Here is a 12,407-nt window from a genome sequence, read left to right on the forward strand (position 1 = left end):
TATACAAATGTAATCTTGTTGTTGTTGTTGTTGATAGCTATAGCTTTCTCCTGTAACAAAATGCAAGGATACTGATGACAAATATGAGGTAACCTTGCTGAGTTCAGCTAAAATTAGCATAGACTGAGGTTTGAACCTGTGGTCTGTAACAACAATTATTTTTGTAACTCAATAGGTGACACATCTGCATTTTCTGCTAAGCAACCTGGGGCAGGGGATTTTTTAGTCTGCCGGAATCTAGCTATGATATACAGGAGTCCTGTTGCTTAGTAGTTAAAGCACTCACCTTGGAAGCGAGAGGACCTGGGTTCTTAGTCCCTCCAAGCCCTAGGAAAACGCCACCTACACTAAGTCTGTGAAATACTTTGGGACGTCCTCCCTAGCAGAAAGTCACCATACCAAATATAAGGATTAATTGTTCTAGTATTAGAGTGATTTTGTTCTAGGAGATGCAAGGAAGAGAACAGCCAGGCTAACTTGATAAGTGACAGCTAATCAGGTGGATAAAGGATTTGATATTATTCATACATTAGAATGCATTAGAATATACAGCACAGAAACAGGCTATTCGGCCCAACTGGTCTATGCTGGTGTTATGCTCCTCATGAGCCTCCTCCTGCCTTTCCTCAACTAAGCCTTCAAGCATAACCTTCTATTCCTTTCTCTCTCACGTACCTATCTAGCTTTCCCGTAAATACATCTATGCTGTTTGCCTCAACAGCTCCTTATGGTAACATGTTCCACATTCCCATTACTCTCTGTGTGAAGACGTTTCTTTTAACTTTCCTATTTGACGGTGTGAAGAAATTTCTTCAAACTTTCCTATTTGACTGTGTGAAGAAATTTCTTCTAACTTTCCTATTTGACTGTGAAGAAATTTCTTCTAACTTCCCTGTACATTCATGACACTACAGCTGCTCCACCTATGTATACCTACCTTTCTTTGTATTTTCTTCACATGCAAGATTCTTTGTTTCAGGTGAGGCATGCATGCTTGCCAAGAACATTGTGTCCTAACATCGCAGAACTTAATAAGTATTTCTATTTGGATGCTTTCTCTCATGACTAATAAAGAATCTTGTCCATCAGTAACATTGCTTCTCATTTCCTTAACCCTCCTGAATTTGTGGTGGTGGAATTTGTGGAACTTTGGGCACTGGGATTCTTATCGCTCCGCTCCTGCAAGCTAAAACCCTTAAGGGTAGAATAGTCCTACCTAGGCAAGCAATGGGAAACTTACCAGACAATGCTGTCAATAGTAAGCTGTGTTTTAGCTTTTAGTTGGTTAAACTCCAGGAATATCTCAACCAACACTCTGGGGTCTCCAAGCCTTGGCTCTTGCTAACCTTCTAAAATGTCTGGGATTAGGTGAGAAGGAAGTAGATTTCCAGGGAGAGAGTTTATACTCTATATCAGACAAATGCAAATGTTCATGCATATGTGGGTCTCTCAGCATAATTTGGATACAGTCTCTGACCATACCTCACCCCAAAAGTTGCCAAAAACCTTGTCCATGCCTTTTGTCACCTCTCAGCTGGACTACACTAACAGCTGGACTACACTAACTACCTCATCGATCTCCCCTCCTCCACTATTCACAAAATCCAACTCATTCAAAACTCCGCCGCCTGCATTCTCACCCACACCAAACTTCGTGCCCCGATTACTCCAGTCCTTCCCAAACTCCACTTGCTCCCTGTCACAGAGCGGATCGAATTCAAGATCCTCACTCTAGTGTTTAAATCCCTCCATTCCTCGCGCCTGAAGACCTTCCCTTTTGACCGCGCCTACGGTCACCTTCCCCCTCCCCTCCCCCTGGCTTGGCCTTGGGCTCCACCATTGTTAAGCGCTCTGAGATGCCGCCCAGCCTGGAAGGGGCTGTATAAATGCAAGTTGTTGTTGTTGTATTAAACAAGTTGATTTTTTCTTGATTGGGGGAGAAGGGGGTGTCTGACACCCTGCTCACTAAAATAAATTGTGATGAAGCTACCCTGATTAAGTTTAACTTGTTTTATTTAGGAAACTATAGATGCTGAATGTTGCTTGGCAGGGATTCTTTAAAGTAATAATACTCTTTGCATTTAGAGTAATATGTGGAAAACAGGGAGTAGAAATAAACAGTTGGGTCTTGCAGAGAGCCCACCTTGGCATGAGGGCCAGATGGCTTTCTTCTGTGCTTTATTTATGATGCCTCCAATCAATTTCTTTAACAACATCTGATATTTTCGTCCACAAAATATTTACTTCATAGTATATTATGTGAACCGCTTTGATACACCACAAAGATGCGATATCAAATGCAATGCCAGGATTATTATCTGCTCAGCTGTAAAGAAAAGAAGTTCCACAGGTATTAATCATGGTTGAGTGACAATAGCTAAAGAGTTGTGTCCTGAACTCATGCCCTCCCTGTTCACACTGGTCTCAGCTGGGGCTACATGGGAGGCTAAATTTGCCCAGGGCTTCCCAGAGTCAGGGAGGCAAAATTAGCTAGGGTTTCTGCTCCTGGTCCCAGTAAAATATACTCTACTGAGTGTGTCAATTGGGTGGGGAAAGATCAGACGCCCTCACATATGCCAGTGGGGAAAAATTGAAAGGCACACTGAACTTTCATATAAAATTGTCACTGGAGAAATATAGCTTAATATTACTTTATTGTCAGTCATTTCCCCTAAAGTGTGTGTGTGTGTGTGTGGTGGGGGAGGGGGGGGGGAAGAAGGAGAAAACTATTTGCAAGATTTGTATGCAGAGGAAATCACAATTTAGTTGCATGTCAAGACTCTTCCAGACCTATTTTCTATGTTTGCACTGAAATAATTAAGATCATTTGTCTCTTAGACAATTGTGATTCATTTCCAAGCTGCAGTGCTTTCATGCTATCAAAGTCAACATGAAAATAATGACATGGCATTCAGAATTTTAATAAGAAGTTGAAATATTTTATGAATGATGGCATAGTATAGTCAAACGGCAGAGAGAAGCACTGACCCAATTTCTCATACGTATTGCAGAGTATTTCTCATACGTATTAGTACAATGATTTACAATTTCAAGTGTGTACTGGTGCATGATGAGCGTTACAGTAAAGGTGAACAATTCCATTTTGATTCTGTAACTAGTTAAGAGTCCAGCGGAGTGGGAGCCCCATGGTATAGAAGATAGAACTTCTGCTTACAGACCAGGAACTTGCTGGTTCGAATCCCAGTCTGTGCTGTGTATGCTGGTGTTAACTGTGTTGTGTTCGAAGGCTAAGTTGGCCCAAGCCTTCTTGGCGTGAGGGAGGGGGAAACCACCTTTGTGTCCTGCTACAAGTTCCTCTAGGGGCCTGATGACCCTCTCTGCCAAGGCTCACATGTCAACAGTGGCCACTTAGGCGAGGAACCATTTCCCACGCAGCTGCACTCCAGCAGGCCAATGAACAACAACAAATTACATTTATATTATCAATTTCACGCTGGGAGGATGCCCCAAGGTTTCCAGAGAGGCCAGACTGGCTAGCAGTGAAGTATGTGCCAGAGAGGAGAAAATCAGATCAAATTTTAAATATAAAGTAATATTAACTGAATTTTAGGGGATGAAAACTGTTAAACTCCATCCATAATAATGATCCATTTATTTTCTTTTTCCAGGTTACACTTCAAGCGACAATACTTATGAAACTCCCTCACCAAACCATACCCCAATTCCAGAACTTCAAGACAAGGCCAATACAAACCAAATTGTAGTGCAGAAAAATATTGTTCTATCAGGTAATTCCAAAATACCCTTTCTTCTACTTGAGTAAAATAAGTAATTGCAAATATAAAAATTCACTGAATGAAATGTGACTGTGCAAACAGTTTTATTTTTACAGCTTGCAATCACAGTACACGGTCCAGGCTGGCATTGTTGGAGATACGGTCCTTCAGATGAGACTTTAAACCAAGGCCTTGTCTGCCTGTTTGGGTCGATGTTAACAATGCAAGGCAAAGAGAAGAGCTGACTCAGGTGGTACCACTCTTGGGGGTTCAGTAATTGGAACTCACATACTCTAAAATGGCATTCCAATGCAGTGTTGGGGCTGTACTGCATTGTTGGAGATGCCATCCTTGGGATGAGATGTTAAACTGAGGCCTCATCTGCCTGATCAAGTAGACGCTAAAGATCCCATCGCATTATTTGAAAAGAGAAGGGAGTTTCTCTCGTTGTCCTGGTTAACTGTTTGTGGGACATTATTGTGCATAAAATGGCAGTCATATTCACCTACTATGGCTGAAACCAACTACCTTGTGACTGGTGGCTTTTCTGTAAAGCAAAGGGGAAGATCAGGAGAATTTTTTTTTGCTTCCTGCTGGGTTCGCTTATTCAGGCAGGATCCCTATTAGCTTGGAAGAGGGAATTAGATAGATATCTAAAAAGGAATAATTTGCAGGGTGAATGGGGTAAAAGACAGGGAAATTGGAGTGAATGAATTACTCTTTCAAAGAGCCGACACAGGCACAATGGGCTGAATGACCTCTTCAATGCTGTACATTTCTATGCTATGATCCAGTGCTATAAGTGCTCTGAGATGCTACCCGGCGTGAGGAGCACTATATAAATGCAAGTTGTTGTTGTTATACTGGGCAGTGCTTTTATCTGCTAGGTCACTGGAAGAACTGTGACTTCATATTCTTAAAGAGAGCTTAGCTTGCCCTTTAAATGTGCTCTGATCGTCATCTGACTTACTGATTCCTGAGAAACGTGTCTCTTCACTGAAAAATAATTATAAATGGATGTGCTTACGCCACAGTGGAACAAAGAACAATTCACACTGTGCAGGATTTGCTGTGGTTCTTAGTGAAATTCCTCAGTGCCCAGCCTGCACAGGTCCAAGACTAGCACCAGCAGGGTGAAGGAGCTCAAGCCTTCAGAACAAAGTCACATCACATCTCCTGAGGAACATTTATTCAATTTCACTGAATGGCAGCCTTGTACACAAGGCATACCAGAGATTTGAAGTATCTTCAAAGGGACACATTGAAGGGCACTGGCAGACCAGCCAATGCATCTAAAACTTATTTTCGCCTACAAAGAAGACAGTTAATAGTTACAGTATATCCTGTGAAGTGCTTTGAGACACCCTCTGGACATAAAAGCACTATATCGAATGTACAAGGATTATATTGTATTTTCAACATGTCAACCGTCCATTTGTTAACAATGGAAATATATTGCTCTCCTTCATTATATCTTACCCTGTGCAGAGCTGATACAGTCACAGGTGGACATAAGAAAGTTTGTGCATACTTACTGTTTGATATCATTTGAATGTTACATTTTTGGATTAAAGTAAGAAATAACACAGGCAGTATGACTTGTTGCATTCCCTACTTTAAATGATGCTCAAAGAAACAAAAATATAACAGCAAAATTGCTATATTCTACACACAATCATATTCATGGCTCCTCTGACATCAAAGAAGTTATGATATGAATTGTGGGTAGGAAATGGTAATTCCAATCCATTACCACCGAGGCAAAGTACAAATTTTAAGTAAATGTTATTTATTTTAGAGACAATGCAAACACTCATTAATAATAATAATACATACATACATACATTTGATATAGGCACATCGGGAGGACATCTCCCAGCACTTTACAGGATATGCTGTAAACTGGAGTAACTGTATTTTGTAGGTGAACATGGCAACCACTTTTCACACAGCAATGTCCCACAACATCCATAAAGTCGATGACCAGTTTTATTTGGGAGATTGTTAGCCAGGAAACCGGGAGAAATGTCCCTTTCTTTTTGAAACAGTATCATGGGATCTTTAACAGACAGATGGGATGCTGGTTTAATGTCTCACTCCAGTACTGCATTGTATTATCAGCCTAGACTGTCTGGATTTCAAGTCCCAATGTCGGGGTTGAACCCACAAGCTTCTGACTCAGAGGCAAGGATGCTACCAACTGGGCCAGGCTCCTTCATCTAGTATTAATAAGAAATAAAGACTGTGAATGCAGAGATCTGAAATAAACCCACAAAATCCTGGAAATACACAGATGACATATTCCAAATGTTAACCTACTTCTCTCCTTCAACTGCTGTTTGACCTGCTTGAATAGCCAGTATTTCTTGCTTTTGTTTCTTAACCTAATATTGTAAACATTGCAGTCTCATGTTGCTTTTGATAATGACCTGTCTAATATTTGGTAAGATTTAGATCTCAGATATTTAATCTAATGGAAAACCTACTGCAAAACTTCAGACGAATTTTAATACAACAGAACAAAAATTCTTTGGCTCCTGGAACTAACTTGTTTCTGGTTTCTTTCAAATACTTTTAGAGTCTGAAAATGTTAGTTCAATAGTGAACATTACTGTGGCAACAAGAGTTGTACTGTCCTGCAATGTGAATGAAAAAAACTTGGCCTCAACCTTTTCTTGGAAAAAAGCTGGGAAGAATATTGACAACAGCATTGAAAGCTATCAGTAAGTATGTGAGCTGCAGGGAAAATGACATAATATTGACATTGTCTAAGCGCTCTGGGACGCTACAATGCGTGAGGGGCTCTATATAAATGCAAGTTGTTGTTTTAACAACTGTGGCCTGGACTCGCATTGAATCCTCATTCAAGAAGGGGAAGCGATCAGGGCTATGTATTACAGAACATTAAAGGCTGACTAACTGTGGCTGGCCAAGCTGAAATGAAAGAACTATATAAAAAAAAACAGATGGGATCTACCCAAGAACTGACAATCTGCAAAAATAGCCAACAGCGCAGCAAATAAAGACAGGAAGAGAATCAATGCTGGAAGCTTTAGACTTTGGAGTAAAAATAGATCTGATCAAGAGTGCCTTTGGTTGAATGTTACTAGATCGAGCTAGACTGGGTCGTTATAAGTTCACAGACACAAGGTCGATTAATTTTACAATCAATGGAGAATCAGACATGCTTGCTGGCTGAGATCAGAGCAGCACCAAAGCAGCATCAAAGCATTGGAACACCACAAAAAATGGGGCAAACGTTCTGTGATTATTATACTACCTAACTGAAGCCTTGCATTTTAACATCAATAACTCTCCTGGTTTGTGATTACAGGTTTCAATTTCAAAATAACAGTGATGCTGCCAGCTATTCCTGTACCTACTCTAGCGACAGCAAAACGATGGTCGGAACATTTGTAGTTCAAAGTGAGTTAACCGCCGTTGGATCAGAATGATTCCAAATACCCATACACACAAGAAAGTGTCCGGCTGTAATTTGTGATATTTCTTGTATTAATTGAATCATGGATCCTAAATTTATAAAGTCCCCAAATGTTCCCTCCACCCCCTTCCCCCCCACCATGTGATTCCCTTGATGCCCATTTCTGGACTTAGCCTTCCGTGAATTTATTTGATAACCACAAAGTTGTAATTAACACACAAATCCATTTGCCAATTTGCCCATTGTCAGTCTAAATATTTTTTGTGTGATGGAAATGAATGGTAACTAATCATTTCATTTTGTTTTGTAATATGTTGCACCACATGTGCCTTTTCCCTATGTATTTTATCATGAAGAACGCTATACGAATGCAAATTGTTGTTGTTGTATTAGCTTAGCTCGGAGTTAGAAGGTTGTGGGTTCAAGGCTCTACGTTGGGACTTTGAGCTCAAAGTTTAGGCTGACACACCTTGCAGCGCTGTGGGAGTGCTGCATTATCGAAGGTGCTGTCCATCAGAAGAAATGTAATAATACAAGACAGTAGTGAAATGAAGAGGCAATAGGTTACAAAATATACAGTCATTTCACTTTACAGTATATTCTGTGAAGCCCTTTGAGACATCTCGAAAACGTGATAAGGTACTATATCAAATGCAAGGATTATTATTATTATTATTGTTCACAGCCTACAAACCACAAACAACTATTTTATTCTGCTTATGAGCTCAAAATATATTTTGTCTTAAAATTAGAAATACTCTTGAATAAACAATAAAGCACGCTCTCGGGGCTGTCCTAGAGTGTCTATTTGAATAATACTGAACCTGCTTTGTGTAGGCAAACTGCAGGGTATGGCTAGTTACCTGTTCTGAATGATTTCTACTGCTCTACATTATCAATATTCAGCATTTCAGTTGAAGGGTAAAATGGGCTTCCAGTTTAGATCTATGTTAATTTCTTTATATCACCAGCTCTGAAGAAATACTTTGACTTTCAGCATAACCAAGAGGAGTTTCAGCTGTTCACCAGAAATTTGAATCATAAATTGGTCTTTCTTGCTTATACCCTTTAACTCAGACTGGAACTTTGAGAAAGAAATCAGGTTTGACCAGCTGTGACAGGCATATCAGTTAGAGCTTTATCTAGCAGGGTTTAAGACACATCTACACCAGCAAGTGTGTCTTAAACCTTGGATTTCCCTGGGTTTTAGCCAGACATACCTCTTCAAAGTCCCTAGAAGTTAAAAGGCTTCTAAAAGAAAATTCATTATTCTGCTCAATTCAAATCTTTCAGAGCACTTGGGGAGATATAGAATAATCCAGTTAATTTTCATATCATTTCAGTAAGTATTTTATATCCTCCATGCAGCGATGTGAATGATTGGATCAAGGAACTCTGCAGAAACGTAGAATAATGCAGCTTTAGAGCAGTTTCACTGAATAGCGTGCACATCGATCTTCCAGATCATCAGGGGTTGCTAATTTAGACATGGAGACAGAATTGTCCATCAAAGTGACATAGTTCAATTACCTTAGTGTAGTCTTGGTACCCAGGGGACCAGCGAGGGTCTACAAAAACATGTAATTCCATGATTTGCTACAGACTAACATCAGCAATAATTCTTCATGTTGGTCTGTCTCTGTCTCCTCAGTTCCTCCCATATCTGTCAAAGATGAAAAGGTATCTCGTTCAACCGGTGATCTGGCTAATCTGACCTGCGAAAGTGAGGTTCTTCCCCTTAACTGGGCCTGGTCAAAGGACATCAATGGCAGCAAGGTGGTAAGAAAAACTTAATCTCTTTTTCAATAAAATATTTGTTTTGCACAAATGGAGACACATTAGACTCTAGGTCACAAAGTTCCAGGTTCAAACGTGAGCTCTAAACACTCCAGGGCATCCCTGAAAGAGCACGTTTTTGTCAGAGATGCTATCCGTTGGATGAGGAACTAAATCAAGATTCAGTTTTCCTGTTTTGGTAATATTTTGAAGAGGAGGGGTTCTCTCTGTGTCCTGGCCAATATTACTTTCTCATCCACAAATAGATAAATTGGTCATTGAAATGTTATTGCTGCAAATTAGATGGCATTATTTGAAGTCACTTCAAAACAGTAACTTTTTGCGTGAAGCACTTCGTGTTTGAGTGTGATAAGACACTGTATCAAATGCAATCATTATTGGGGTTGGAAAACTATTCAAATGACAAAGTACAATGTAAAAGATACCTTGCATCAAAAACCTGCTTCAGGACCTAAAGTGCTTCTGTAACAAGGAACCCCATGCACTTAATCCTGGCTCATGAAATCTTAGTTCCACCTTATATCTCCCCAAAGTTGAAGTCAGTGAGACTTACATGAGATTCCATTTAGAAAATGCACCTCACATGTTAAAGCACATTTTCAAGACTGTTGAGGCATTTAATGGGTTGAAATTCTGGTTGGTGTTTAAGCATGGCGTATTTGACACGTCTAATGGGATGTCCTGATTATTAATCCAGCAGCATAAAGACCTTGCAAAGAGGTCAACATCATCAACCTCTTCCTGACACTGTTCCTTCCCCCTTCAAAACAGCCATTATCACCCCCACCTTGAAGAAACCTTCCCTTGACCCATTAGAGCTATCCAGCCACCACCCCATCTCAAACCTCCCTTTACTATCCAAAGTCCCTGAGAGAGCCGTTGCCTCCCAGCTTCACTCTTTTCTCTCCTCCCACTCCCTCCATGAACCCCTCCAATTTGGTCAAGGTCACAAACGGCATCCTGACCATGTGCGACCAGGGCTCCCTCTGCCTCCTTGTCCTCTTCAACCTCTCCGCTGCCTTTGACATTGTGGACCACTCAATCCTCTTCCACCGCCTCTCCTCCCACCTCAACCTTCAAGGTTCTGTCCTTGACTGGTTCAGATCCTACATTTCACACCGCCTCCACTTCGTCGCAGCAAACGGTTTGTCCTCCAGCCCTCACACTGTCTCTTGCGGTGTTCCTCAGGGCTCTGTCCTCGGTCCCCTCCTCTTCACCCTCTACATGCTCCCCCTGGGTGACATCATCCGCAGACATGGGATAAATTTCCACAAGTATGCAGATGACACCCCAACTCTATCTCTCTGCCTCCACCCTGAACTCCAGGACTACTATCATCCTGACCGACTGCCTGTCCAATATCAACTCCTGGTCGAGGGACAACTTTCTCCAACTCAACGTCAGCAAGACCGAGGTCCTCCTGATTGGCTCGCACCAGCGCCTCTTCACCTCAGGCGCTGGCAGCATCAGCCTCCATGGCTGCACACTCAACCTCACTAAGCCAGTCAGGAACCTGGGTGTCTTGTTTGACCCTGAACTGTCCTTTATCCCGACATCCACGCCATGATCGGCACTGCTTACCACCACCTCTGCAACATTGGCGGAGTCCACCACTGCTTCACCCCTCAGGTTGCCGAATCCTTCATCCATGCATTTGTCACATCAAGGCTCGATTACGGAAACTCCCTCCTCATCGGCCTTCCCAACTCTTCCGTTCACAGCTACCCAAAATAACCCCACTCCCCCTCTCTCTCCCTACTACCCTGCAAACTTGTCCTCCCCAAATAATTAAATTTATTTAAGTCCTGTTATAGAATTGTAAACCTATTACACCCGTATCAAGGTGCATGGTCGATTTGACTGGACATACGCACAGCTGACTAACTTGCTCCCTGCGAGTTGGCTGGTTTCTGCAAGAAAAATGGGCGATTAGCTGGCCACTGTATCACTGCCAATATCACTTCTTTATGAAAATAAAGCAGAAAGTGATATGAAACAATTTGAGCATGAAAACCCATCCAGCGTGTAGGAAGTGAGCCAGAGAGCAGCACACAAACACAGTGAATGGGGTTCAAAGTGCAACCATGTAATAAACGAATACGCACTATAGTAAAGTCCACAGTAGACGCATGCTATAAGCGAGGCAGCGATATGTTGAAGAATATTAGAATGGAATTTCACTATATTTCTGTTCCCAAATCTAGTGCAGTTCAAGATCTCACTGAAACATGTTGCTTCTGCATAAAACATGGCTGTGAGCTTCTGAGGTGGTTCAGTGCAAAGTGTGTATAATTTTTAATTCTTAGCAAAAGTTTAGTAAATTTTTTCAGATGGTCACTTCTTACCACTGTGATGATATATTATGTGCTACACATAGGACAGGAAAACTGCTTCTTTCATTAACGGACCACAGACCCCAAATTTCTCTGAAATCTCATCTCTTGTTAGTAGAATGAGATATGAAACTGCTGTGCTATTATTTCTGTGGCCAATTTAACTTTTTTTAATTGTCGTTCTTATTGATTTTCAGCCTCACTAAAAATATATATTTTTGGGGCAATCCAGTTACCAGTCACATTAAATATGGTAGTCATAAAACAATCCAGAACAGCACCGATGTGTGGTCCATCAGGTCAGACTGTATTTCAACACATCAGAGATTCCACATGTAATAATAATAAAAATCCTTGCATTTGATATAGCGTTTTTCACATCTTCTAGACGTCTAGAAGATAAAAGAGTAATAAATCAAAGAGTAATTTGCTGTAACACTGCTCTATTTGTGGGAGATGACCTGTGATAGAAAATTCTGAATATTAGCTGAGCTGTGCATAAGTTGAGAAACATTCATGACGTTTCCGAAGCTTTGTTCATTGCTCTTCCTGTAGGAATGTTTTTTTGAAAACAAATGTTTTCATATTTACCAAAGGTCGAAGCTTGGTGCATTTTTTTTATTTTTGTGGGGGGAAAAAAATCAATAATTTGGTTTCTTGCAGATTTTGAAATTGTTCGCAATCTTTAGAGTTCGGTAGCTGAAAGATTCTTAAAGTGCATTTTTGTTTGCCTGGAAATATACTGCATCAGTTCATTTCAGGATCTTCCGCACCCTTTACAATGTGAATACATAAAATCCTATATAAAATAACCAACTGACTCCTCTTTGAATCCATATTACACAATGTCCCTCCTCCATATTTTGATCATCTAGGTGCCTGACACATGCAGAAACCAATCACCATGCTTTAGAGTATTCAAACCAAACTGGGAGTTTCACATATATATGTCACTTGCACATGGAAATTTCCCTGCATTCGGAGGGGCAGCATTAGAGAAATAACTTAGAGAAAGATTTCTGAGGCATTCCCCACCTCCTCCTTCTCCACAGCAAGAAAAACAAATCATTTAAAAAATCACATTCCGATTGAGAATGC

At 40.8% G+C, this 12,407-nt stretch overlaps 1 protein-coding gene across 2 annotated transcripts in view; it reads left to right on the forward strand.

The window, feature by feature from the left end:
• Positions 1-12,407, forward strand: part of LOC103177847 (embigin) — a 34,061-nt gene that overhangs the window by 12,393 nt on the left and 9,261 nt on the right. Inside the window, exons 2-5 of one of the 2 annotated variants that reach the window (XM_042335365.1) lie at positions 3,630-3,749; positions 6,316-6,460; positions 7,072-7,163; positions 8,831-8,958. In XM_042335365.1, coding sequence (XP_042191299.1) covers positions 3,630-3,749; positions 6,316-6,460; positions 7,072-7,163; positions 8,831-8,958 — 485 coding nt within the window. The remainder of the gene's footprint in view (positions 1-3,629; positions 3,750-6,315; positions 6,461-7,071; positions 7,164-8,830; positions 8,959-12,407) is intronic. The other variant, XM_042335369.1, reaches the window with a different exon arrangement.

The sequence above is a fragment of the Callorhinchus milii genome, unplaced genomic scaffold (assembly GCF_018977255.1).
Source record: "Callorhinchus milii isolate IMCB2004 unplaced genomic scaffold, IMCB_Cmil_1.0 Scaffold1, whole genome shotgun sequence".
Taxonomy (NCBI): Eukaryota; Metazoa; Chordata; class Chondrichthyes; order Chimaeriformes; family Callorhinchidae; genus Callorhinchus; species Callorhinchus milii.